At 35.9% G+C, this 23,898-nt stretch overlaps 1 protein-coding gene across 5 annotated transcripts in view; it reads right to left on the bottom strand.

The window, feature by feature from the left end:
- The window catches only part of ANKIB1 (ankyrin repeat and IBR domain containing 1), a 92,138-nt gene that overhangs the window by 14,833 nt on the left and 53,407 nt on the right, over window positions 1-23,898 (bottom strand). For all 5 annotated transcript variants that reach the window (XM_055803645.1, XM_055803643.1, XM_055803644.1 and 2 more), the window contains exons 4-11: window positions 21,734-21,916; window positions 14,250-14,367; window positions 11,584-11,792; window positions 9,266-9,354; window positions 7,370-7,514; window positions 5,804-5,970; window positions 1,589-1,677; window positions 448-578 (exon numbers count right to left, since the gene is read on the bottom strand). In XM_055803645.1, coding sequence (XP_055659620.1) covers window positions 448-578; window positions 1,589-1,677; window positions 5,804-5,970; window positions 7,370-7,514; window positions 9,266-9,354; window positions 11,584-11,792; window positions 14,250-14,367; window positions 21,734-21,916 — 1,131 coding nt within the window. The remainder of the gene's footprint in view (window positions 1-447; window positions 579-1,588; window positions 1,678-5,803; window positions 5,971-7,369; window positions 7,515-9,265; window positions 9,355-11,583; window positions 11,793-14,249; window positions 14,368-21,733; window positions 21,917-23,898) is intronic.

Here is a 23,898-nt window from a genome sequence, read left to right on the forward strand (position 1 = left end):
TGCTGTCACCGAAGAGTTTCTTTTGGAATTACTCTTTGCTGTCTTTTCATTAATCTACTGATTAATTCCTGTTTACAGTTTTCTATTTAAACTACTCTGGTTTGTTGCTATGTTAGAAAAATAATGCAAAAGAAATATGTAGTAAGGCAAAACCTTCATTAAAGCTTACCATTCCTCAAAACTTTCATCTTATGCCAACTAAGAATGTTCTTTCTCTTCTACATTATTAATGATGATTAAATTATCAAATTATTTCTGTTTCCTCAAGTTTCATACTGTATTGCCAGTAATTCTTCAGTGTTTAAGACATTTGATTGTTACAGTGTTCATCTGCCAGCCAAACAGCAAATATTACACACTTTCTTTATCTGTGCTCCTAAAATGTGTACATGACACACGATCTGAAGGATGGGCTTCACAACAAAATATATGAAGGGTCTTTCTTACCTTTGCACATTGCATGTGGTTGCAGCCCTCATTCTTCTGAATTGGAGATTTGCAGTTGGCGCATGGTTTGGAGTTCGTTAGCAACCACAGGCAGTTGGCAGCATCTTCATATGCCTCACTCACTCCCACAACTTTTTGAGGGTGACAGGAGGATATGGAGCATGCAGAAACAGAGAAGTTGAAATTGTACTTGTGTAATCTTTGGTGAAAATCAAATTAGGAAAGACATATGTTTACCTGTTTCTTGACAGAATATTGTTATTACTCACTATATATATTTCTCACATCTACAAATATATATAAATTTTCTAATTTATATGTATTACACATACTATTTCTGTATATTTCCACACATATTTCTATACAATTTTTTTATATATATCTATAGGACATTTATAGTTTATAAATGAGCAAATACATACATGAGAAAAATTGTCATAGTTTGACAAAGTATTGTGTATTTTGCCTCTTTATAAATTTTTCTATGCTTTCCAGAGTATTTATAACATATTATGGAAAGGCTCTGAACTGTGGTAACCAAGTTAAGTTAGTATTTATTCAAATTACTGCTAATCTTTAATCTTTTTTAAATGCTTACCAAGAAAATGTCTGTCCTGTGTAAACCCAACCTTTATTAGTTTTTTTCAGTAAATATTATTTATCATTAAGCCATTCCCCACAACTCCCTTGCAATTCACCCTCAACCTTACAATCATTCTCACCTGTTGGCTTGAATTAGTTTTAAAGCACACAAACTGCATGGAACACAACCGAAACAGAAGTGCAGACTGGGCTACAAAAATTGCCGAGGACAAATGAAGCCATATTCAGGAATAAATCAATTGATTAATGAAACAAAGCTGTAAGAGGAAGGGAAAAAGAGTTTTGTATGCCCTGACTGAACCACAAGCAGGTTTATGGGGAGGAATGGTTTACAATCTACCACCGAGCTGCCTAATAGGCTGTTGAAGTGTGAAGCAGCCCCCCATTTAGGGGTTCAGTTTTCTTCCCCTCGTACCCCATTTTTTAACTAATGTAGAGTTCTTACCTAATGCAACTAAAAAAATCCCTATAAACCCAAAAGATAAAAACAATAGCAAAAAAATATTAATCCCCACCCATCCCCCGGCATGACTCTTACGTTCTTCTGGTTTCATTTCAGATATTTTCTGCAGCCAGTCCTTCCAGGTTTGGCAGTCACAAGGTTCATGTGCTTCACCAAGACATTCCCTGAAAATGACGGTATATACACAATTACTTCTAATTTAGAGATTTAGAATTAAAGTTAAAATTGGTTCAAGCTAAACCCCATGGAAACGTATGAAGACATACTCAAAAGTCAGGAAGATAAAAAGACATCCAATTAACATTACTTTAAAATACTCTTAGACTACTTGCTCGCAAGCATAGATGACCATTATTAAGATTAACAGAGTGAAATGAGACAGGAAAAGAAAAAGAGATTTTTATGGGTACTATAGCACAAAAAGTGCTAGTTTCTGTGATAAAGGTAAACCAGAATAAAGAGATTATCCAAAAGTAGGTAGTTTGCTATAGCTGAAATGCATTTTATGTAGAACTACTTGCATCTATTCAGTTGTAATAATTAATCTTTAAGTAGCCTCAAGCTTTTAATCTAGAACAAGTTCCAAGTCCTTCAACACCAGCATTAAGTATTTATGGATGTTTACCCTTTCCACCAGAGCCTCTTAAACGGAGGCTTTAACTTAGATATGTGCACACAGTGGAGAAATGAGTCCCTTGAGCTTCTCTTGAAGTTACTACTACCATTAAGGATGGCAATCACTAGCACGCAGTGGCAGATATATAGCTTCCAGATGGTACTTTGGTGTAGATGTGTCAATATGGACTCCGGATTTGTAATGACTCCATTTGTTATTGGAATGACAGCAAATAGCCTCAGACAAAACAATTCAGAGGGAGTATATTTCACATGGGCACCGGCTGCGTCAGAGCATATGGAAGTTTTCTGCAGATTCAATGGTGAACTGCTCTCTGCAGCACAGATTCAGAAGCTACATCAGTACTGTTCTGATCACTTCTGTCCACATCTTAAGCAGAAATGCAAGAAGGAAGAAAAGGTTACGGTAACAGTTTTCAACCTTTTTGCCACTAGCTAGTCTGCTATCAAACAAGCTTAAATTCACTAGACAAGGGTCTCTGGGTTTGAGATATTTAAGATCTGTAGCTGGGGAAGATCGTATTGGAATGAATAACTAGTCTGTAATGAAGTAGTCTCGGCCCTGGTTGAAAACTGACACCTTTCACTTCTGTAGGACAGCAGTACACTTAAATCATTGACTTCAAGAGAGCCAGGACCTCTCACACAGTATTTGTTCCCAGAAAGAACTGAAACTAGCAAAAATTAACTTTAACAAACTCACTTTTGAGTTAAAAGTTGATTAGTCAGTCTATTATGGGGTGGCAGGGGGAGGTGGTGTCTTTAATGTTTTCAAATTTGTAAATCTGTGGATTTTTAATGAAGTGCCATCATATATATATAATATATAGATATAGATACATGAGATATATGACAATGAAAACAGCACTAAAGAACAACTTCTCATGGAAGAAGTTCTTCCTTCAACCCACCCCAGAACAAAGATTTTTTTATACTGGGATGTCATTTTACTACAGCAAGTGAGTAAAATTTATGAGCCTATCACTCATAAAATTTTTTATGAAACAAAGTTGTATTTTGGAAGACTCCCTGACAGCCCTGAATGAAGGGAACTAATTGCCGAATGGCTGTGCCAGTTAACAGCGCTAGCCTCGCCAAACTGCCTGCCTCAGGACTCAGCAGGATGAGTTACGTGAAGGTGCAGCACATACTTAATACAAATGCAGCAAGTTTCAACAAGTTAAAATACATGGAAAGGCTTAAAAGCATCATCCAAGAAGAATGCAGTTCCAGATTTTCGTTCCCCTCATGATAATATTTATGCAATTTAATGAATTTTGAATCAAAATAGAAAAACACTGTTTCCGATTTATAATCAGCTTCCCAAGAGCACCTTGAAGAGATGTCTCTCCCACAGAACAAGACTCTGCTTCTTATCTCCATCTAGGATGAAAGGAGTGAGGCCGGATGGTACAAAACGAAGTCTGCACTGCCTGCTATGACTAGCTTCCAGAAGTGTCTGCTCACTGCAATTCCTTGTGCATCTGAAACAGCATGAAGTGGTTCTAACATGTTGAATGTATCTGGTAATACACAGATGTAGGATTTGTGCATAATTTTCATTTGTACTACATTTAAATATCTTAGAACGTTTTTTTCTGAAAGGGAATGGAATTCTGTGTTTGTCACAATAGATTACATTTTGTTGAAATCACTGTGAGTCATGGGTAATGAAAAATGAGCAAATTCTAAGGAACTCTGTTTTTCAGAGGAACATTCCTACTTCCACACTAAAAAGAAAAAAGAAATTGCTCAACAGACTTGGAGAATTTTTCCTTTCTTGCTTTCATGAGTAGGAAAGGCTGTAGATCCAGAAAAAACAAGTGGTTATTTAGGGGTTGGTTGGGGTTTTCCAATACATAAATTCCAAAGAATCTCTTACTAAATGAAGTATCAGTAGCTATTACAATGTCTAAGCTGCAGACTACCTGGGTAAAACTTGCAGAAATGACCTAAGTATGGAACTGTGGAATGTGCTGGTTGAACTTTACAGGTACAAAGCAAGCTCCCTTTAAGCATACAGTAATGATGAAAATCCTCTGAACTGAGAATACACTTTCTTTTTCTCCAGAGGGACTCATTCGTGCGTGGGGTTTTGTACTGTAACACTAATATGGCTGTCCTCAGCAAAGGGTTCTGATTTACAGTACTGCGGGATGCTTTGGTTGCTAGCAGAACTTTACTGCCATCTCTGAAACTCTTCATTTGCTTTTGAGGGGATGAAAAAAAGGCCTTGGAAAGGTCTTCTTGCACATTTTGCTGCTAAAATGAGATCTTTTCCAAGATCTTAACCATATTTTCTTGTGCAGTATCTCAAAGCATTAACATAAAAAAGCATTCAGAAGTATTATCAGGAAACATAAAGATGACATCTCTCATAAAAATTTGGCACTCAGAGGACATTTTCACATTCAGAGGACATTCTGGGAAGCTAGTACATTCAGCCCATGTAAAGGAAGCACAAGCTGGCAATGTCTGAAGAACCATGTCAGTATTACACTAAAGTGGTCTCAAGCTTTGTCCTTCAGGTTAATGGAAAAAATGATTCTCCCTCTGTAATCAGAAGCAAGGACAGTACTTTCTGGTGGAATAGTACTCAGTTTTGTTATAAGTTCACTGGTAAGAAAAACATTTTCTGGTTTGTTTCCACAGGATTTGTTTCTTTCTGAGCTCTCCATCCACTATGAACAACCCCTTCTAAGAAGCTCTGTTTTCTGGCTTCTGTGGTTGTTTCATTATGTCTACTTTCCTCTCATTCCTTCTCCGTTTCCATTCATATGGGCAAAGAACTAAAATCAGAAGCATCTTAAATAAGACATTAAGAGTCTCGTGATATTTGGAATCAAGCACATTATTCAGGATCTCTTCTTCAATTGAAAAACGAAAAGGACTACTCAGCTTGTTTGAACGTCTATACTGTGGTTGACCCTTTTTCATTTCCCAACAGCAAAAAGGATGCCCCACAACAATAGTCATAAATGGTCAGTCTGATAAAGTCAAGGAATTAGGACAGGGCTTTGCTCTGCACTTCAGAAAAATAGAAGACAGGCAATGTGAGGGATCTTTTTAAAATATCTTTAGGCTTTTTAGTCCTTCTCAAGCTTGTATTCATCTTAAGACTCAATAGAAGATAACATAATGTAACGACCATGAAGGGAAAGAAGGATTGGAATGATCCTGGACAGAATAGCTATGTATGAAGCAAAAGGTCCTTCATGGCCCTGTTTAAAGTACAGCTTCTTTGATGTGATTCTAGAACAATTCAGAAAGCTAAAAACTGCTGATTTTCTGTACTGCAATTCAGAATGTGCCATGTTTCAATTATACAACTATCCAGAGCAGACACAAAAATCCCTTCACCAATATCCCGCTTCTCCTCTGTCCTCTCAGAACAGAACATCACAACACTCCATACTGCTGTTTTGCATCTAAGAGAGCCAATAATAAGACAGTATTATATACCTTTGCTGTGCCCCAAAATGCTAAAATATTTGTGCATATAACGTTATTTAGTGCATGGATACAGGACAGTACAGTCATATACCATCCCATACAATTTTTGTTGCGTGCTTGGTACTAAGTGGGACTTTTAAATTAATTCTGGAACAGCAGTAACTGAGTTTATGTAGATGTAGGTAAGTTTCTAGTACTAACCAGCAGAAAAGATGTCCTTTTCCACAATCTACAGCAGGGGCTTTTAGCATAGGGAAGCTAAGCGTATCTGATCCTGCTGAATTTGATCCTTGCCTTGTTAGCCTTACTGCTCTTTCACAGCCTGGTATAGGACACCATTTAATAGCAGGATTATTTTCAACAAAGGCCTGGGGGGAAAAAAGGGAAAAAAGGAAAATGTTTTATCACATAAGATCAGATCTCATCACTGGTATAAACCAACCTGTATTCATAATCTTATTTTGAAGGAACAAAGCCAAAAAACATAAACACAATCTTGTAGCTACTTTGATACACTTTTTAAAATAGTTACAGGGAATAATTCAGTTTCCACCTTAAAGATGTGGTGGTTTCCTTTTTAAACAACAACAGTACTCCAGACTTATGCTAAGATACAAATTACTTACATCCCTAACAAAATGTTCAATGTGTGCAAGTCAATTCCTTTGTGATATGGCTTTACTGTAAACCTCTACTATATATGCACTGGTAATCGAACTGACTCTTGCAGTTAAAAAGAATTAAAACCTTACTGAATAAAACAAAAATCCTGTAATATATCCCACCCACAATAAACCTGAAATCAGAAGAAGACTAACTCAGGAATTTTATCACCAATCTTTTTTGGTTAATGTAGCAGGTCTGCTCTTGTAAAACCTGCTTCTAATAAATGAGGAGGAAAAGGAACTTTCACTACTTTACTTCAAACCTATGCTGATCACCAGCCACGTGAAATTTGAAAATATAAAAGATTAATCAGATCTGGTCATTTAATTTGAATCTTACTGTGTAAGACACTGTTACTGTGTATTAAAAAGAGACTTGTCACACAGAGAAAGCATAGTGCACAAAAAAAACATTTCTCTACTCTCCTTTGCCCTACCACCACTGACAAAGTAGCACATCAGCTCAAAGCCAGGTTCATTACTACACTAATATAGAAGAAACCAGGTGAATTAGAAGATTGCTTTTAAAAACAAGTTGCAATGATGGAAATAAACACGTGAAAAAAAAAATTGAACAGGAAAACCAAATCAAGGTTTTCCTACTTCTCTTCTGATATATAGCAATCATATAAAACATTGGATGGAAAAAAATCAAATAATTCACTTGTACTAATAAATTTTTGAAATGGAAACAAGAATACTATTTTTGAATGTAAACAGTCCCTTGGTAATAAGAATACTCCAAAAACTCTTAACAATTTTAGATAGCCAACATAAACAAGTCCAGCTGATTAAAAGCTTCATATCACCTGTTACAAACATTACTTTGATCAAATCTTGTTATAAATACTGCATTAAGTTACACATTATGGAAGTTCTGCATTTGTGCTTAAGGAGTAAATATAATGTTCTTTCTTTTTCTCACTGGTATATCAAACATTGGTATTATGGCATAAAAGCCAATAATTCAGTGTACATATTAATTTATGGATTTCTGTTTAGAAAGTTACAGACATATTACAGCATATCACATAGAAGTTGTAAGGTTCTTTTTATGAAATGAAATACAGTTCAACAGTACAAGAACAGTTTGATAATTTACCTTGATGTCAAATTGAAGGTATCTTTTGTCCATCTCCTTGGAAACCACACTTTCTATGATGTCTACAGGCACAAGCTGGAAACAATCATACGCTGGGCAAAAAATGTTGTGAGCTTCACCCTCCTGAATTTTCAGATTCAAAAATCTGCCAGAATTTTGTCAGTCAGTATTTGTGAATAAAAAGTAAAAATTAAAAGGCTGCTGAATACTTTATACTAGGTTCACAGATATCCACATTTATCAATTTGTAAACAAACAATAGGAAATATCCCTTTCTGCTTCAAAGGGCTACAGATCTGATGAAGAGCATAATTTAAAAAAACCAAAACACAACAAAAAAAACCCCAACACTGTCATGGTTCAGAAGTGAGCACCATCAGCTATGCTAGCCATTATGTGTTTGTGTTTTTCATCCTTGCCACTTATAAGAGACAGCTCTTCAGTGTTTAATTAAACTGAGCATTACTTCTAACTTAAACCAGAAATGGGACATATAAGTGTAATTAATCTAGGAAATAGTTAACTTGACATACAATTAATTTTTGCAAATATGCTAGTCAAAACAGGTCTCCTCTTGGAAACAAATTTATAAATTGAGACCTTTATAGTCCCTAAGCACCAGAATGCAAGACGGAGCGAGTTCAGGAATCTGCTAAAAGCCAGACTTTAGCTAATAGTGTACAAGGTAGCTGAGTTTAAAATCTGTAGCTTATAAAAAAAGTTTTATATATATGTGTGTGTATATATATTTAAAATCATATAGAGGACAGGCAGCTATTCTAGTCACCTGGGATCCTTCAATAGTTAAGGTAGGGAGATATTCCAATTCATCCCATCTTAGATTCATTTCTTAGAATAGGAGAACTCAGTCCTGGCTGTACTCTGGTTAACAGAAATGACTGGCTCTGAAAAATGAATCCCACCCTACCGCAAACCACAACCGCAAATGCTTGCTTGACATTGAACTGTACCTCTGCGTGCATGTGCAAATTGCAGTACACATAGTCCAGCACCCAAATTAGAAGCACCATGTCAAGCCAGTGATCCCTTGGTAATTTCTACATTGCTGCATAGCAATTTGCAAGACAACAGAAGCGTGGCTATTAATTTTCTTGCCACTGAAAAGAACTGCCTTCTAAAAGCTCACATTGAAGAGAAAATGCTCTTCCTTAACACAGGAGGAATGGATTCACATAAATTGGGATGATCTGCAGTACAACTAGCTGTGCTGATATGACACTATAACAAGACACTACAGTGGTACAGCTCAAGTAGTATAATCTCTGAAATGGGGACAAAGAAAAATACAAAAGGCACTGCATACAGACGTAATTATTCCTGGGAAGTATGATTAATATTTATACTAGCATAATTATCCATGTCTGAGTTTTTTACTGGCATGACTATTCTGCTTTTAAAAAAAATTTATGTAGTAACAAGAGCATTACACTAACAGAACTTTTAAGCTAAATCTACTCAGTTGTTAACCCTCAACATAAGAAAGCATTTTAATTGCTTTTCTGTCTGGAAATGGATTTATGATGCCTAAGTTTATTGTGCTAAAGTAAGAGATGGAATTAAGCATGTGCTTAATTTAGAAAGTGTAAACCCCAATGCTGCCAACACCACATACATAAAGGGTAGGCTCACCTATTTACACACAGGCTTGAAACATTTGCTTAAGAGTTTTTCTGAATCAGGACCAAAACAAACTTTATATAGAACAGCTGATGGCCATTTTTGAGTGATAACTTAAATATCTGATTGGGGTCAAACCACCAACTCTTTGAAACCCAAACAGTACTTTAACATTAGCTGTTTATGGTCTTTGTCCTTTCCTCTTCAAAATGGCAAGTATCAAAGTTTCTCAAAAGATAGAAAAGCACATCTACTCACGCCTCCCAGCATGCTCTGCAGAAGTCATGTCCACAAGGCATATCCACTGGCTCTTCAAACACAGAAATATTACACATACAAATGTCACACTGTAGATGAAAAAAATACTTCTGATTAAGAAATACCCTAAAGCCTTTCATGCTGTTAGCAGGACATGTTACACAAAGGAACCTCAGCAAAAATTTCAAGGAGTGCTCAGTAGGAGGAGAAAAAAATAATCTAATTGTAACCAGAAAGAAAGTTATTTAAGCTATAGAAATAGAAATGGTAAAGATTAGGTATATATATTTCTATGCCTCCCTATTGAAAAAGCGTATTTTGGGGTGCCTTCCATCATGTCCTCCAGCTCAGTGAGTGCTTCATCCTGCAAAGCACTAGGACATTATAGAGTTCTAGCGATAAAAGGGACCTGAATTTTTCATCAGCCTCACAGGCAGTCAGAAATGGAGTTCGGAGATGACAGAAGCTACAGGAAATGTTTAGCATCTCACACTACCAGGTCCAAATCAAGGTGGAGCAATCTGGTTGTACAACAGCCGCAAATATTTTAAGCAATAATCTACATACATATGGTTTTTTTTAAATATTTATTTATTGTGATAAAAAGCCTCAAAGTAAGTTAAGCTACAAATATTCCAACAGATATACCACTGCTGAATTTTATACAACTAGGTACTACCAAAAAAATAAAACACTGAATATTGAGACCAACCCTTATTCTGAAAACATTTAAAGCACAGAGATGAAACTGCTCATTGCTTGTGGTTAGGTGTGAAAATAAACATTCATGTTCTTCAAGGAGTACAAATGGATTTTTCTTTCCAGAGGAACAAAAATTCCATGCAAATTTACTTCAGCTTTCAATACATTAGATATCATATACACATAGCACATTTTCAAAAAGTTAGTCTACAGTACACCACTTTTTAAAAGCACTTGCATCACAGCCAAAACAAAACCAAACAAGTTGGCCTTTAAAGTGCAAAACTTGATGAAGGCATTTATTGTTTCAGTTATTTCAGCTTATTCTTCTGCCAAATATTTTAGAAGTTGACAATACATCAAAAATATTCATTATTAAATTCATACGCGTTTTCAATTTTGTTTAAAATGTAACTTTAAAATCAGGAATTTCATGAAGCTCTGAGTTCAAAGTATCAAGTGCAGGACATTTACCGGAACAGTTTTAGTTACAAGATAGGATGTAAACGCAAAATCTGAAAAGGAGCTTTGTAGCTTGGGGTTTTATTTTATCTATGCTTTTTAGTTTTCTCTTTCCATAAACATTTTGAAAATATGATTTTAATGGCTCTTTAACATTTCTAAATGAACAGGCATACTAGATGTATAACTCTGGATTTGGATTCAGACACACTAGATCTAGAATTGCAAACCACACCTGCATTCCTGGCTTATGGACAATAAGCGAAAACAAAAAACAAAATGTAAAACTGAAGACGTAATCCTTCATTACATATTTTAATTAGGAAATATTCCCAGACAATATTTAACTACTAATGTAAATAAGTATATGATAACATTATTCCTTCTATATAGCTTCTTTTTCAGCATTTTACAATTAAAGACATAAAAGACTTCCACGCAGGAATGCAAAATCTTAATTTTAATATGAGATTTAGGGATGATCCATTTGCAAGACTGTACATAATATTTTAGAAAAATGCTTAGGTAGGTCATGGAGCAGAAGTTTTATAATGCTGCAGCTGCAGATTATTAAAAAGAGAACTCTGTCTTCCAAAAGAACCACACTGATTTTAATGAAAGGCGCTTTCATATTTAAAATTTGCAATAGCCTTGTAAACTGCTTGAAGCAGCCCACACATAGTAAAAGTAATTATAAGCTTACAGTACACTAGTGGGCTGACATTTCAAAATGCAGACAAAGAGAATTTTGTTTTCTAAAGAAAAAATTTTCCAAAGGCAGGGTTCACAGCATTAAGTACATTCAGGGAAATGGATACAGTGGAAGTGAACATCTTGGTAAGTATGAGATTAGAAGCAAAAAGAGCCAAATGCGCTGATGTGACCATAGCTGGCTAAAATTCTACTTTTGTGAGTGACAGCCAAGGTGTGAACAGAGTGCTTTCCATTAAGCAGGTGCTCAATTGTGTTATTATATTGAACATTTAAGGTGTCAACTTCTCTGTTCACCACTTTTGGGAAGAGAAACACTTTGCAGCTTTACAAATGTATTTTCAGAATGAGATGGTAACACAGCTCTCCTATCCACATAGGTGTGCTATGTTTAGAAATAAGCTCTTTTGCCCTGCTAGTTTCAGATCTATTTATAAACTTACCACAGCTGTCTCAATGTCTCCTGGCGAGGGGCTGATTTCATCAGGGGAAGTTACAGAAGAGCGAGTGGTGCGTGGGGTTCGTGGAGAAGGGAGCGTATCCCATGCGTTGTATCCACTTGGAGGTGGAGTTGGCATCTGAACCCCTGAACGTTGGCAGCAGTTCTCCGGATTGGACATCCATGCTTCAAGTAACTTCTCCCTGTCCCAGTCTTCAATAAATATATAGACACAGGAAATTATGCAGGTGACAATGTTAAAAATATATTTTGTAACTACACCCTCAAAAGAATATATAAACCCTCAGCTAGAAAATTCAGAAAGAAATTATATTTATCACGGGTTAGTTTAGTTTAACATGTGTAAAGATATGCACTCCGAACATATTTACACTTAAAGAATTATAAATTGTATCTGCATTTTTCAAATTACCCTAGGCTTATAATCTTTCAGAGGGGAGGTGACTGATGCTAAGATACAGGTAAAATTTGCTAGAAGTTTTCTTGAGCTCCTTTGTTGTCACTCTATCTTTAAAATCAGCCAGGGTTAAGACATGCTACTAAATAGATTCCACTGTGTTTCTTTACTAACTTCGGATTTTTAGTAAAATGTGAGGCAGTTATATTTGCTGAATTGCCTCTCTTATCCTGAAATCAATTGCTGATTATGAACTAGAAGAGAAATAGGAACAATACTGAAAAACACTTGTAGAAGAAGTGACATTATTAATTTTCATGGCTGCTATAATAACATTTCTTTATCTTGGCTCTAACTACATATTTCTGCCTCTTTATTAAAAAAAAAAACCCAAAACCAGAAACCCGAAAAACCCTACCAAAAAACCACTCAACACTTGCAGCCTGTGTCAGTAAATTGATACAATTGTATGATAAAAGAAAGCGTCTTGGATATTACATGTCTGTAAACTATTAAAAATAGTACACAAGAATGATCTTTCCAAGAATTTAAAACATGCTTTTCATATATTAAGCACAAATTGAGTTGAGATTTCACAGTATTCTTTTATGAATTTCAAGATTAAATGCAAAAACATTACAATTTGGCATTTGTTTCCCCAGTTGTCTAAGGCTTTGTAAGTAGCTCAGTAATTCCCCCTTACCAGGCTGAACCAATGCCTTCACTTCAAATAAAATAGTTTGAATAATTTCTAGTGTATGACTACAGCTACAGGCAAAACAGTTGACTTTCTCATGACTTGTAAATCGTCTGTGCTTTTTTCTCCGCACTGGCCAATTGCATTAAGTAACTGCTACATCACTAGGGCAACATCAGTAGAATGACCTTTCCAACACAGACTGATTTCTTCTCAACTTTGAATCCCTGCTTGCTAGATGCTGGCAGACATTTCTCCACAGTTTACATCAACCTCATTGCTTTTGGACTTATTATGGGCTGTGCTGTGAGTTTGAACGCTATTGCCATATTTTTCTTACTCAAAATGTCTGCACAGGTTACAGAATCTGCCTACCCACTTAGTCAAATATTTAGTAATATTTAGCCTTAATGAGAGTAGTCTGAGCATCCAAAATAGCATTCAAATGTTGCACATATTATAAATACATTATAAGTATTAAACACATAATCAATGTTAAAAAGCCATAAATGCAAAGATATGCCTTAAGTATCATCAGACTGGAACAACTTCATGTTGACTTAATCAAATGTTAAAAGGGATACAAATACCTACTATTGAAAATAATGTAAGAGATGAGTTTCAGGTAGCATACCACCTCATGAAAGTCTGCCAAATTTTGTGGGTTTAAAATGACGTTTTCCTATTTCACTTTTCCCTTTCATTTTCACAAGGAGCACACAAGAAACAGGGTATGGAAGCTTAATCCAGCATTATGGCGATGAGCATGCAAACCATTAACTGCCCGAGTAGTTCCTTTAGCGTACAGCAACAATGCAGATGCTTCAGTAAGCATATGTTTTGAATCACTGAATCAAAACTTAAAGCCTCCGCTGAGTTTCAAAGATACTTTTGTCTGGAGTGAACATACTGAATTCAGTATATCCTCATTCTGACAACCCCAGTTTACATTACACAACAAGAACACAGACTGAATTCAGTGAAGTTACACTAGTTACAGATACAAACATGGAAAAGTATACTCTATTAAAAGAGTAACTATAAAAAACCTTTCAAAGGCCATACACGCTTATGCTTTAAACTCCAAGGCAATTTCCAACCATCTATTACAATGGTCAGACTGCTTTTATTGCAACAAAAAAATAAACAAATAAAAAAATGTTGATCCAGTTTTATACACAAATATATAGTGGCAGAAAACCAATGGTCTGACAAAAACAGATACAATGAAATTGACTTTTTTGACAAATAAAACCATGGAAGTTCTACTTCTGTGCCTCTCACTAAAGTAGGAAAGCTCTGTTTCTCCACACTGCTTCAGTTAAATTCTCTTCCATTGTAATTCCTAATTTGTACCTCTTTCCTATTGGCTTCCCTGACTGCCTCAATGCTTTCTGACACACCACAGCTGTACTTTCTGAAGTACCTGGGTGAACTGTTTCCTGGTATTTGATGAACTGTTACCTCTTTTACTTGGAAATAAAAAGTAAACATACAACCGCAACTGTGATTTTGCTGAAAATACATTTCTTTAGTCTTCAAGGTTTTGGATTACCATGTGCTCGAAGTAGAGCTTCTGCAGTAAAGAGCGGGGCTTGGAGCATGTCAGCAGATTCCACGATCAGCATATCCTTAAGCCTTCGCAGGTCCTGAAGTCTTAGCCCCTCATACGGCTTTGAGAAGAAGAAAGACAATTTATGTCTAGCAGTATTTTCCAGTTAGCCTCTAATGCCATATTAAAATGAAAGCATTCAAAGCACCATTAACTGATTATCATCTCAACTGGGAGGTAGTATGTGACAAAATGTATTCACTGTGCAGACCAATGACCATGCAAAGCTATACAGAAAAACAGTAACTGTGCAGTATTTACAGTATGATCTTTGTACATTTCAAAAATCTGAAAGACAGTATCTCTAGGGTTCTCCACTAAAATTGAAGGCCATGTTCAAATGATGAACTATCCTAACTGACTCCCTCTCTCAAAAAAAGCTAGATTTCCACAGAATCCAGCTGAATTTTGAAGTGATTAAACCTCAGATGTTGTGGCATGGCAAGAGAACGCCTGACTAGATTTGAACTAAGGATTTCAGAGGAGAGCAAGAGAGAGGTTAATATGCGTTGCATGTAGATTCTCTGACACTAACTTTATACGTGAATTGAGACCCATTAACTTTGCATTGATTTGGGGGAGGATACATCGAGATGTTAGATGGGTATAAGATATATAAGAATGGGTATGTTTGTGAACAGTATCAGGTACCGGTCTTTTAAGGCAATATCTACCCTCACAGAAGTGAAGTCAGTCATGAACAGGATAGATGAGACATGCATTAGAGGTTCACAGAAACACAGAATGGTTGAGGATGGAAGGGACCTGCAGATGTCATTTGGTCCAACCCTCCCACTCAAGCAGGGTCACCTAGAGCCAGCTGCCCAGGACCGTGTCCAGACAGCTTCTAAATATTTCTAAGGCTGAGGATTCACTGTACATGAAGATGCCAAAATTCTTTTTGAGACGCAATGGCCGACCAATAGCCCTACACAGTCAGAGCTGATCATCCAGGTGCCGTCCTGGTCTGGAGCTCCATCCCCTTATTATAGTGTAAAAAAAAAGGCTGAATTAGAAAGACAAAAAGGCAGTATTTTCACAATTCTGAATTAGCTCCAACCAAGGTACTACAGATGCTTACACGTTTTGCACACTCCTTTTTTAAAACTAAGAAAGGAAGAACATGACAGTAAATAATGTATTTGTTAGGGCAAATAATATATTTGTTATTTGCATCTGGAAAATGCCCAACAGGTAGAAAGAGAAAAACAAGTGACAGGATACATGCAGTGAATGGATACAGAAAGCGTATGTAAAAAACTTACTCTCACATGCACTGGTTTTATTTATATAAAGGATAGCCAACAAAAGAATTAAAGTATTTGACATAAAACTGCTATGTGCTCAGAACTTATTAGTAACGTGGCCACCAAATGGCAATTGTCTTCACCAATTTGGAGAAGAAAGGACACAGAGCAACAGTAACAGAAAACCACAGTTAAGATTATGCATCATTATTACCTCCTATCTATATTTTTATTTTATGTAGAGCATAGTCCAGGACTCCCCAGTGCTAGATGATATGCACACACATGCATGCATGCATACATACACACATGCAAAGCAATAGACTGGTTCTGTCCTAAGAAGTTTACAATGTAAGTAAAAGTCTACTGTGCATAATCCTTTGAGGATAACAGGCAGAAGGCAGAAGAGATGGGGGAGAATGGATACCCTGGGCTCCTAAATGATTTTGTTCTTTTGAGACACTCTAAAAACATATCAATGCTTCCTACATTCTAGGTATCATAATAAACTCTGTAAAATGCATCTAAAAGCTTAAACTGAGTCCTACAAGGGCTTCTTCTGTTAGCTAGTCAGTAAAATAAACAGGAACTTCTTGGTATTAGAAACTTTGTGATCGGCAAGAGTAATGGTGCCACAGCCCTGTACTGGGTCTTTGCTCTTTTCGAGAAAGCAAGAGGAGCAGAAGAGAAATGGACTTTTGAGTGTCCTGACCTTTACTTTGATTGCCCAAGTTCAGGGAGTTTCTCTATGTCCTTGCATTGTTGATCATGCATGACTCAGTAAAGGACAATCCGAACATTAATGGCTTGCACTGAAATAAATCTGGGCTGCTTGATTCATAGCATACTGGAATTTGAGTGACCTACTTAATTTCTTATAAAAAAGATAATTTATAAAAACATGTCACAAAGACAGGGATACAAACAGCTGGGTGCATGAATGATTATAATTGTGCAAATATACTGCAAAAAAAATGGAAGCAAATATTAAATCATCTTGACTGAATCTGAACTGCGTTTTGAATTAGAATTGTAAAACAAGTAGCTTTCTCAGCACAACAGTACTCAATTCTTGAAGACCACATATATCATAAGAAGAAGTGTCTTTTCTGTTAAACCTGCAAAATATATACATATTTAGGAACTAGGATCTTATCCTGAAATGCAGATATGCTCAAAATTATATTTAACCGATCAGGTCTAGGTCAACCACTGGCAAGTATCTCCCTTGAGTAACAGACTATTATATTATGTCAGCTGGAGCATTCCAGACAACCCAGAAGGGTTTTTTGGATGCTGCAGTTTTTAAGAATCCTAATTACATCTTCTTAAGCAATGAGGGAAGTATTTCTTAAGAATTTGTTTGAAACTTCAGACTTTTATTTTGTAAAATAATATATGAGCCCACAGAAGAAGCTGAAAGGAAGGGAATTCTAGGCTGGCACCATTAAGCAGCTCAATCTGGAAATTCCAGAGTGAAGGCTTTATACAACAAGCAGCTTTAAAAATGTTAGTGCGTACAATACACAGTCTTGCAGAGACACAGTCTTTTGCTATAAGGATGTATATCCTTAATAAAAACATACCTCTGCGGTATTACAACTACTTCAAACATTGATGACTATATCTGCACTGTCATATACCGTAAAGGATTTTGGTTACAGCTTATCATGCTCAGAGACCTCCTTTAATACTCATTTATGGAGGAACTCTTTATTTGTATTTGCTGTAAAAAAGGCATTGCTCAGTATTAGCATCATGTAACTATATAATGATTCTGGAATATACTACTTGAGTTACTACTGTAACACACTGGTGAGCTTCTCACTACAGATTTCAACACTTTTGTATTCTCAAAAGCCCCTCCTTTTAGCTATTTTCTTCTCAAGTTTTTACCACTAATATTTAGATATCATAAATTATATAGGTTTTTTTTCTCCTGAAAGCACTTTTAATATATAAGCTGATTATTTTAAAGTTCATTTCAAATTATTATTATTTGCTTCACTTTTAAAATATCATTAAAATAGACAAGGGCAAAGTAACTTTCCTACAGTGATGACTATATAATTAAATGGTGTCAAATCAACTCATTTATGGGTGGATGGAGTTCTATAGTTAACGGAGTCATATTAAAAAAAATTATTTATACTCCATGTAATTCATTCAAGTATATACACTATATGTATATAAATGTGTACATATCTTAACTACCTGTTGTCCCCTTCTCTCCTTTCACTTAAACCATTCTCTATCTGCAAAGATAAAGTAAATTTTAATCAATTTAGATAACTCTATATTTATACTTGTATAATATATATATTTATATGATGTCGTTCTGGAGCAGAAGAAAACCATTCCAACTGGTATACACTCACTAAGTCTGTGATACATTGACTAGCAGTGTATTTCTACAGTATGCCATGACCCATATGTAAAATTAACTAAGAAGTTATATACATTGCTATTGCACAATATATTTCACTGAGTATGACTGAGAGCCAAAACTGTTCTGGATGATCTGCTCTGAAGTGCTGCTCATTCCCAGACACTTCTTATATAAGTTTAAAACATTGCATGATGTGACTGAAACGAAGGTGCCTGTTATCTTCCAGGAATACAACACCAAGACAAATATGCTCCCCTGCTAGAATAAACATCAAATTAAAAGACTGTACAAATAAAGAAACTGCAAAATCTATAACAGCCATTTAAAAAACAAGCAGTTACGGTCATATTATTTAGTGTAACTTCAATTAGATTTAAAAGAAAAATATAAACTTTGATTTTATAGAACAGATTTTTACTTTTTTAGATTGTTCATCAACAAAAGAAAAGAATCAAGACAAAGAAGTTCATCCAATATATTCCCCTGGCTTGTTTTCTAATACCCTTTCTACTGCCCACACAACATAGAAGAATCTTTTGCTATAACTGTGTTAAGAGTCACACTTTATACTCCATTCTTAGAATATTTACCATTTCCATTCTATATAGGGTAATGCAGACTATGTATGTGTTGGCACATGGCTTCCTTCCAAACTGTATTTTGTGGAAACACACTTAACACATGTTTCTGTTTCAAATCTATTCGGGCCAGTTTTCTGTCCGTTATTAACTGCCGTCTCTAATTTGATCACTAAAATGTACTAAAACTAAAGTAAAATAGAAATGTTGCTTTAATGAGGTTTTAAAAGGTTGGGTAACGGTATGACAGAAATGGACTTTATTCAGAAACCCCTTTCGGAGTAAACTGAACTGCTGGAAGATGGACAGGTCTCTGCTGTTGGGTCTACTCAGCAATGTGTATTTCTTGACAGCTTGAGAGCCTCTGTAATCAAAGAAAGGTATGTGTGCAAGTTATTTTTTTCACTATTACAAGTATTTTGATTCTAAACATGAGCAGTAACGTAACTACTTGGTGAATTTCAGTGTGATGAACACCACCAACTGGTTCTCAACATCAGAAACAAAGCTCTGTTATTACTCTGAATATGCATGCTTAATTCAATGACGCTGCATAGAGCACTAAAAACTCTTTTGCTCTGTATGAAAAAGAGGATTATTTTCTGCTGTAAACATGGTAGGTCTGGAAGGGGAGGTATTGGGTACTATGAGTCCAGACAGTACTGTGCATGTCATAAACACCAGAGTTAAGCCCATTTGGTTGTTTTGCTTGGGAAGAAATCTCATTCGTGGTTTTCAAATGTTTCATCTTTTCCTCTAACCTTCATTCAAGAGATTAAATTACTTTGAATTGGTGTTCCAAAGTTTTTTAATCCTTCATGAATTTTTTTGTACTTTGGAAGGATGTTGAAGGGCATCACTGAACAATTACTATCTAAACGCTACGTTAAACAAGCATTTTGCACACTCATGCCCCTCGGTGTTTAATATTTTTTAAAATGAAATTGAGAGAAAAAAAATGTAGAGGACCATCTTTGAGGGGCAACTTTGGTGAAGGGTATGTGTTCTGGGGAAGGCTGTTGGATCACCTCTTGTGCCCCATTAAGCCAATAGCTGGAGGGACCACCATAGCCAGTGGTAAGCACAGCTTTCACTGCCCATCCCAGACATCTGCCCACAGACCTCGAGGATGAGAACATGCAGTCATCTGGATTGCAGTTCAGTGCTAGTCTTTCTAAGGCCGGGGTTTTTTCAGCTGGTTTTGGCTACACGGAGGGCCAAGATTGAAAAACAAACTTTTCCTGGCTACGTGATCTTGGCATCTCTCTTGTGCTAGCACTTGTACTGTTACAGTTACACAAGAAGTTAAGAGAACTTACCCCACTGAAAAGTCACAAAGAGAGGGGGGTTGGGAAGAACCGAGCACATGAAGGCAGAACTGCTCTATGCAAGTGAAGCCCCAAGACCACCAGTTTGTGTGCCAAATTCCAGGCTGACATTTTTTGGCTTGTGAATCTTTGGAACATGCGGGAAAGCTGCCCTGGTATGTCAGATGGATCTAGGTTGGCAGGCCTGCCTGCATTTCAGTTCTCATGCTCCACAACTTTGCAAAAAACAAGTCAAATAAGGAACAGAACCGTATCTTTTAACAGTCGCAGTGAAGTGACCCCAAATTAACACAATTACCTTTTACTCAAGTCTTTTGTAACTACGAAGTCTTTAAACTGATTTTGCTCTGAGCATCTACCTTAAACAGTCGTAAGAGATTATTTTCTCTTGCTGAAAGGCCTGTTCAAGTCGTTCTTGTTTCCCCACCCGTATTTGTAAGTTCACTATTCTCTTGGCTGTGCTGGTGCATATGTCAGCAAACCCATGGTATAATATAATGACAAAAATTATTCAGCTTAAATAAAACAATTAAATATTACCACTCTTTTAAAACTTTTTCTTCTTTTAAGCCAAATCATTGCTATGAACCAGCATCAAAATAGTTCTACTCGTACAACCAAAGGAGCAGTAAACTGCAACTGTGGCAGGAAACTGCAGCAGTCTTTTAAAGTGGTTTTGCCAACAGAGAAAATAGAATTTCAAACTATACTTTTACAACAATTTGGGTGTCTCAATCTGGGAATATTCAGAAAACCTAAAATCAGTTAATTACATTTGGTATTTCAATGTACTATTCAAGTATATTAAACCTCATCTCAAAATCTTTCATTTAGCAATAAACAATTTAATTAAGCTTGCTTTTATTTGCATTTACTCAAGAAAAATGGTCAGAAAATTAATTGACCAGTACAAAGACTTTCAAATAAATGTGACCATGAGCGGTATTTTTCAGGGAAACAGATGATGTGATCTAAGGCTACTCATATAAAAATCTGAATTAATTTTCTTCTGAACGTCATTAGGTCATAAGTGGGCAAAGCTAGTGAAAGGCAAGGCCATGCTACTTTTGAAGGGAACAGCCATACAGAAATCTATTGTCCTTTAACTTACACAGAGTTACTTCGTAGTATTTACTGATTCATATAATTTAATCTATGTATTCTTATTTAAATTTTAGTTAATTAAAATCTGATAATGGATGGGGAAGGGTGCTTCTGCTCAGAATCATTTTGGTCAAACTATCCTTATCAAATCACAGTCTTTATCAGGCATATAGTGTCTCTTACAAAAATTTACTTTAGAATAACAACACCTGTTAGTACCTGTTTTTCATACAGGTTTTGGTATGCAATGGTTTTATAACATGATGCCTGAAGCAAGAAAGTAAATGCACTGTTTTGAAATCCTGCACTACTCGTTTTTTGGTGATATTCAACCCAGTCAGTCTGGGAGGATTCACCAGAACATTTTCCCTGTTGTATCCCACAGATCTTCACCTTTTTAGAATTTCTCCTGCTCTCATTCTTAGACAAAAAGGCATTTGAAGAAATAAAAGTATGTAAGAAATGTTTGTTTTAGAGAAACTGTTTCCCAGCTTACTGGTCTCACTGTATTTTCTCCAGACTCAGAGCCTGCAACACTTTCAAGACATTCCATGGAATCAAATATATGAATAAACCTTCTCTCTAGTTTTGACAATATGTGTGTTACGTTCCCCAAGCTTAACTTGAAAGCTATAAAGAGCTGTGTTAAAACCAAATGGATTACAAATACACAGTACCAAGTACAGTACCTACCAAAATACTTTGCATAATAATTTTGTCATAATGTAATGGCTACAAATATAAATGTGTACAATACCCCAAAATTAAAGTATCCTCTGACCTCTTTTTTGTCTAAAGCAGCATATTCAGCTTCAATGCTTTCAGCTTCGGGATCACGTGAAAATACCATTCGAGATTCCAGGTTAAGAGCCAGCTCTTTGTGGTGTTGTTTCTCTGCGCAGTCACATGGGGTATCTTTATTTTCATTTTCTGCAAACAAATCTCCACCATGTTTTACTAGAAGCTGAAAAGTAAAACAGCAAAATAAACAGTTATTAATTACCAACTCTAAAAATACCCTGAAGATTGTCGGTTAAGAGCAGCACAAAAAAACATGAACAAGGAAAACAGAAAGAAGAGAGAAATATAATAGCAATGGTCTGCCGGAAGCAAAGATACGCTATTGTTATTAAATAAATTACTGGTTGCTTTCAAACACGATTATACCTATACCTACCATAACTCCACAGAACCCCAAAATCTCAGAAATATGTTACAAGGCAACACTGTCCAATGTTTCTATTAGGTTTCAAAGATTAAAGTTCTGCTCTACTGCTACAGTCAATACTCCATAGAAAATAAGGGGCCTGAAGTCCTCAAGCATCTGGCAAGATGCAGCTATAAGCACCTTTAAATATTCTTTATATATGGGTATAACTCCACCATTATTATCAGCACTGGTATACTGGTGGTGACAGAAAATGAGAGAATCCTTGAGTAGGAAGGATGATGGGGTACCAATTCACAGATTGCACACAATACTACTGGTAGCTCTACTTTATTATTGAGAACATGAGAAAAGTGAAATGAAATAATACTAACTCTAAAAATCCTAATACAGTCTAGTACTGTGCCATTTCACCAACGTTGTCTCTTGCCAATAATCACCCAGACACACAGTCTCTAGCTAATAAACACTAACTGTGCTGCTCTTACTACCTTGCCAACCTTGTCTCTGCTACAAACTAGTCTGATACAAGCAAGGACAACATACGACAGATTTTAAAGGCCAACAGTGGACCATTTTGCTGATTTACCATGACATCTTTGTAACACATGCTAAACTTCTAATGGTGGTGCACCCAGTACAATTATTCACTACTAAAACGATTCATCTTATTTCTAAACAAAACTAAAATCTATAAACATTATCTCGCCTTCAGATCATGATGGCTGTAACACTGTTGTGTATCTTCAGCCAGGATATTCCGAAACTCAGCTTCTAATTTTTATGCTTCTGAAAAAATTAAAGTTTCCCCCAAATGACCTGTTGTCCACATAAAACTTTCAGATCATAATCAGTCACTTCTTACTTTTCTTTTCAGCCGATTGTATTTCCTTCATCTGTCACTTTAAAATACAGAATGTATTTTACATACCTAGATTCTTTGGAAACTTTTCCCATATTCTCCAAAACCCACAAGCCAGTATAATAACAAGATTTAGTTGAGAAGATATTAAGTGTCATTAAGTATGACACCGTATTTTATTTCCATAGCAGAGTACCAGGCAGAAATAAAGATAATACTGGGATAATTATCAAGATAACTGCAGGCTGGGTATCTTGTTCTGTCTCAACCTCTTAACATTGCCAAAATTTTGCCGAGTTTCACGTTCTGTCTGTATATTTTAAACTCTAACAGAAACTTAACTGAGGCAACTAAGATACCTTCTGAGGAAGAAAAATATTAAATATACTTGAAGGAACACTCCATAGACCTATGCAGCTCAAAATCTAATCCACAAGTTGAGGAATATGCAAATCAACCAGCTTTTAATAATGATGCCATATTTCTCTGGCAGCACTGTTAAAAAGGCTTGTGTCTCTTAAGTAATTAAAAGGAGATGGATAATCTAAATAATCACCTTAATAATTTAATTGCAAAAATGCCATTTAATATTCCAAATATGCTGTGATAGAGCGGAATATAGTTGCATAAAATCAAACCTATTCAGCATGAAAGGTAAGTCTTTTTTTCTATTCAGCACTTTCAGGTAAGCACATTAACTTTGCCCAAACTACCTCTAGCAATGGATTCCATACAGCTGTTCTGCTCAGAGGAGAAATTTAACACATGTGAATGGAGTAGTATCAAGACTGCACATTTAACTATCAACTCTGAACAAACCAACTAGTAGCTGGTTCACCCACAAGGGGCTATGTTTGGTTTTTCCTTTCCTTATGTGGGTGTGGTAAGGAAAGGGGAAGATACAATCTTGGGGTTT

This window comes from Falco peregrinus, chromosome 5 (genome assembly GCF_023634155.1).
Source record: "Falco peregrinus isolate bFalPer1 chromosome 5, bFalPer1.pri, whole genome shotgun sequence".
NCBI lineage: Eukaryota > Metazoa > Chordata > Aves > Falconiformes > Falconidae > Falco > Falco peregrinus.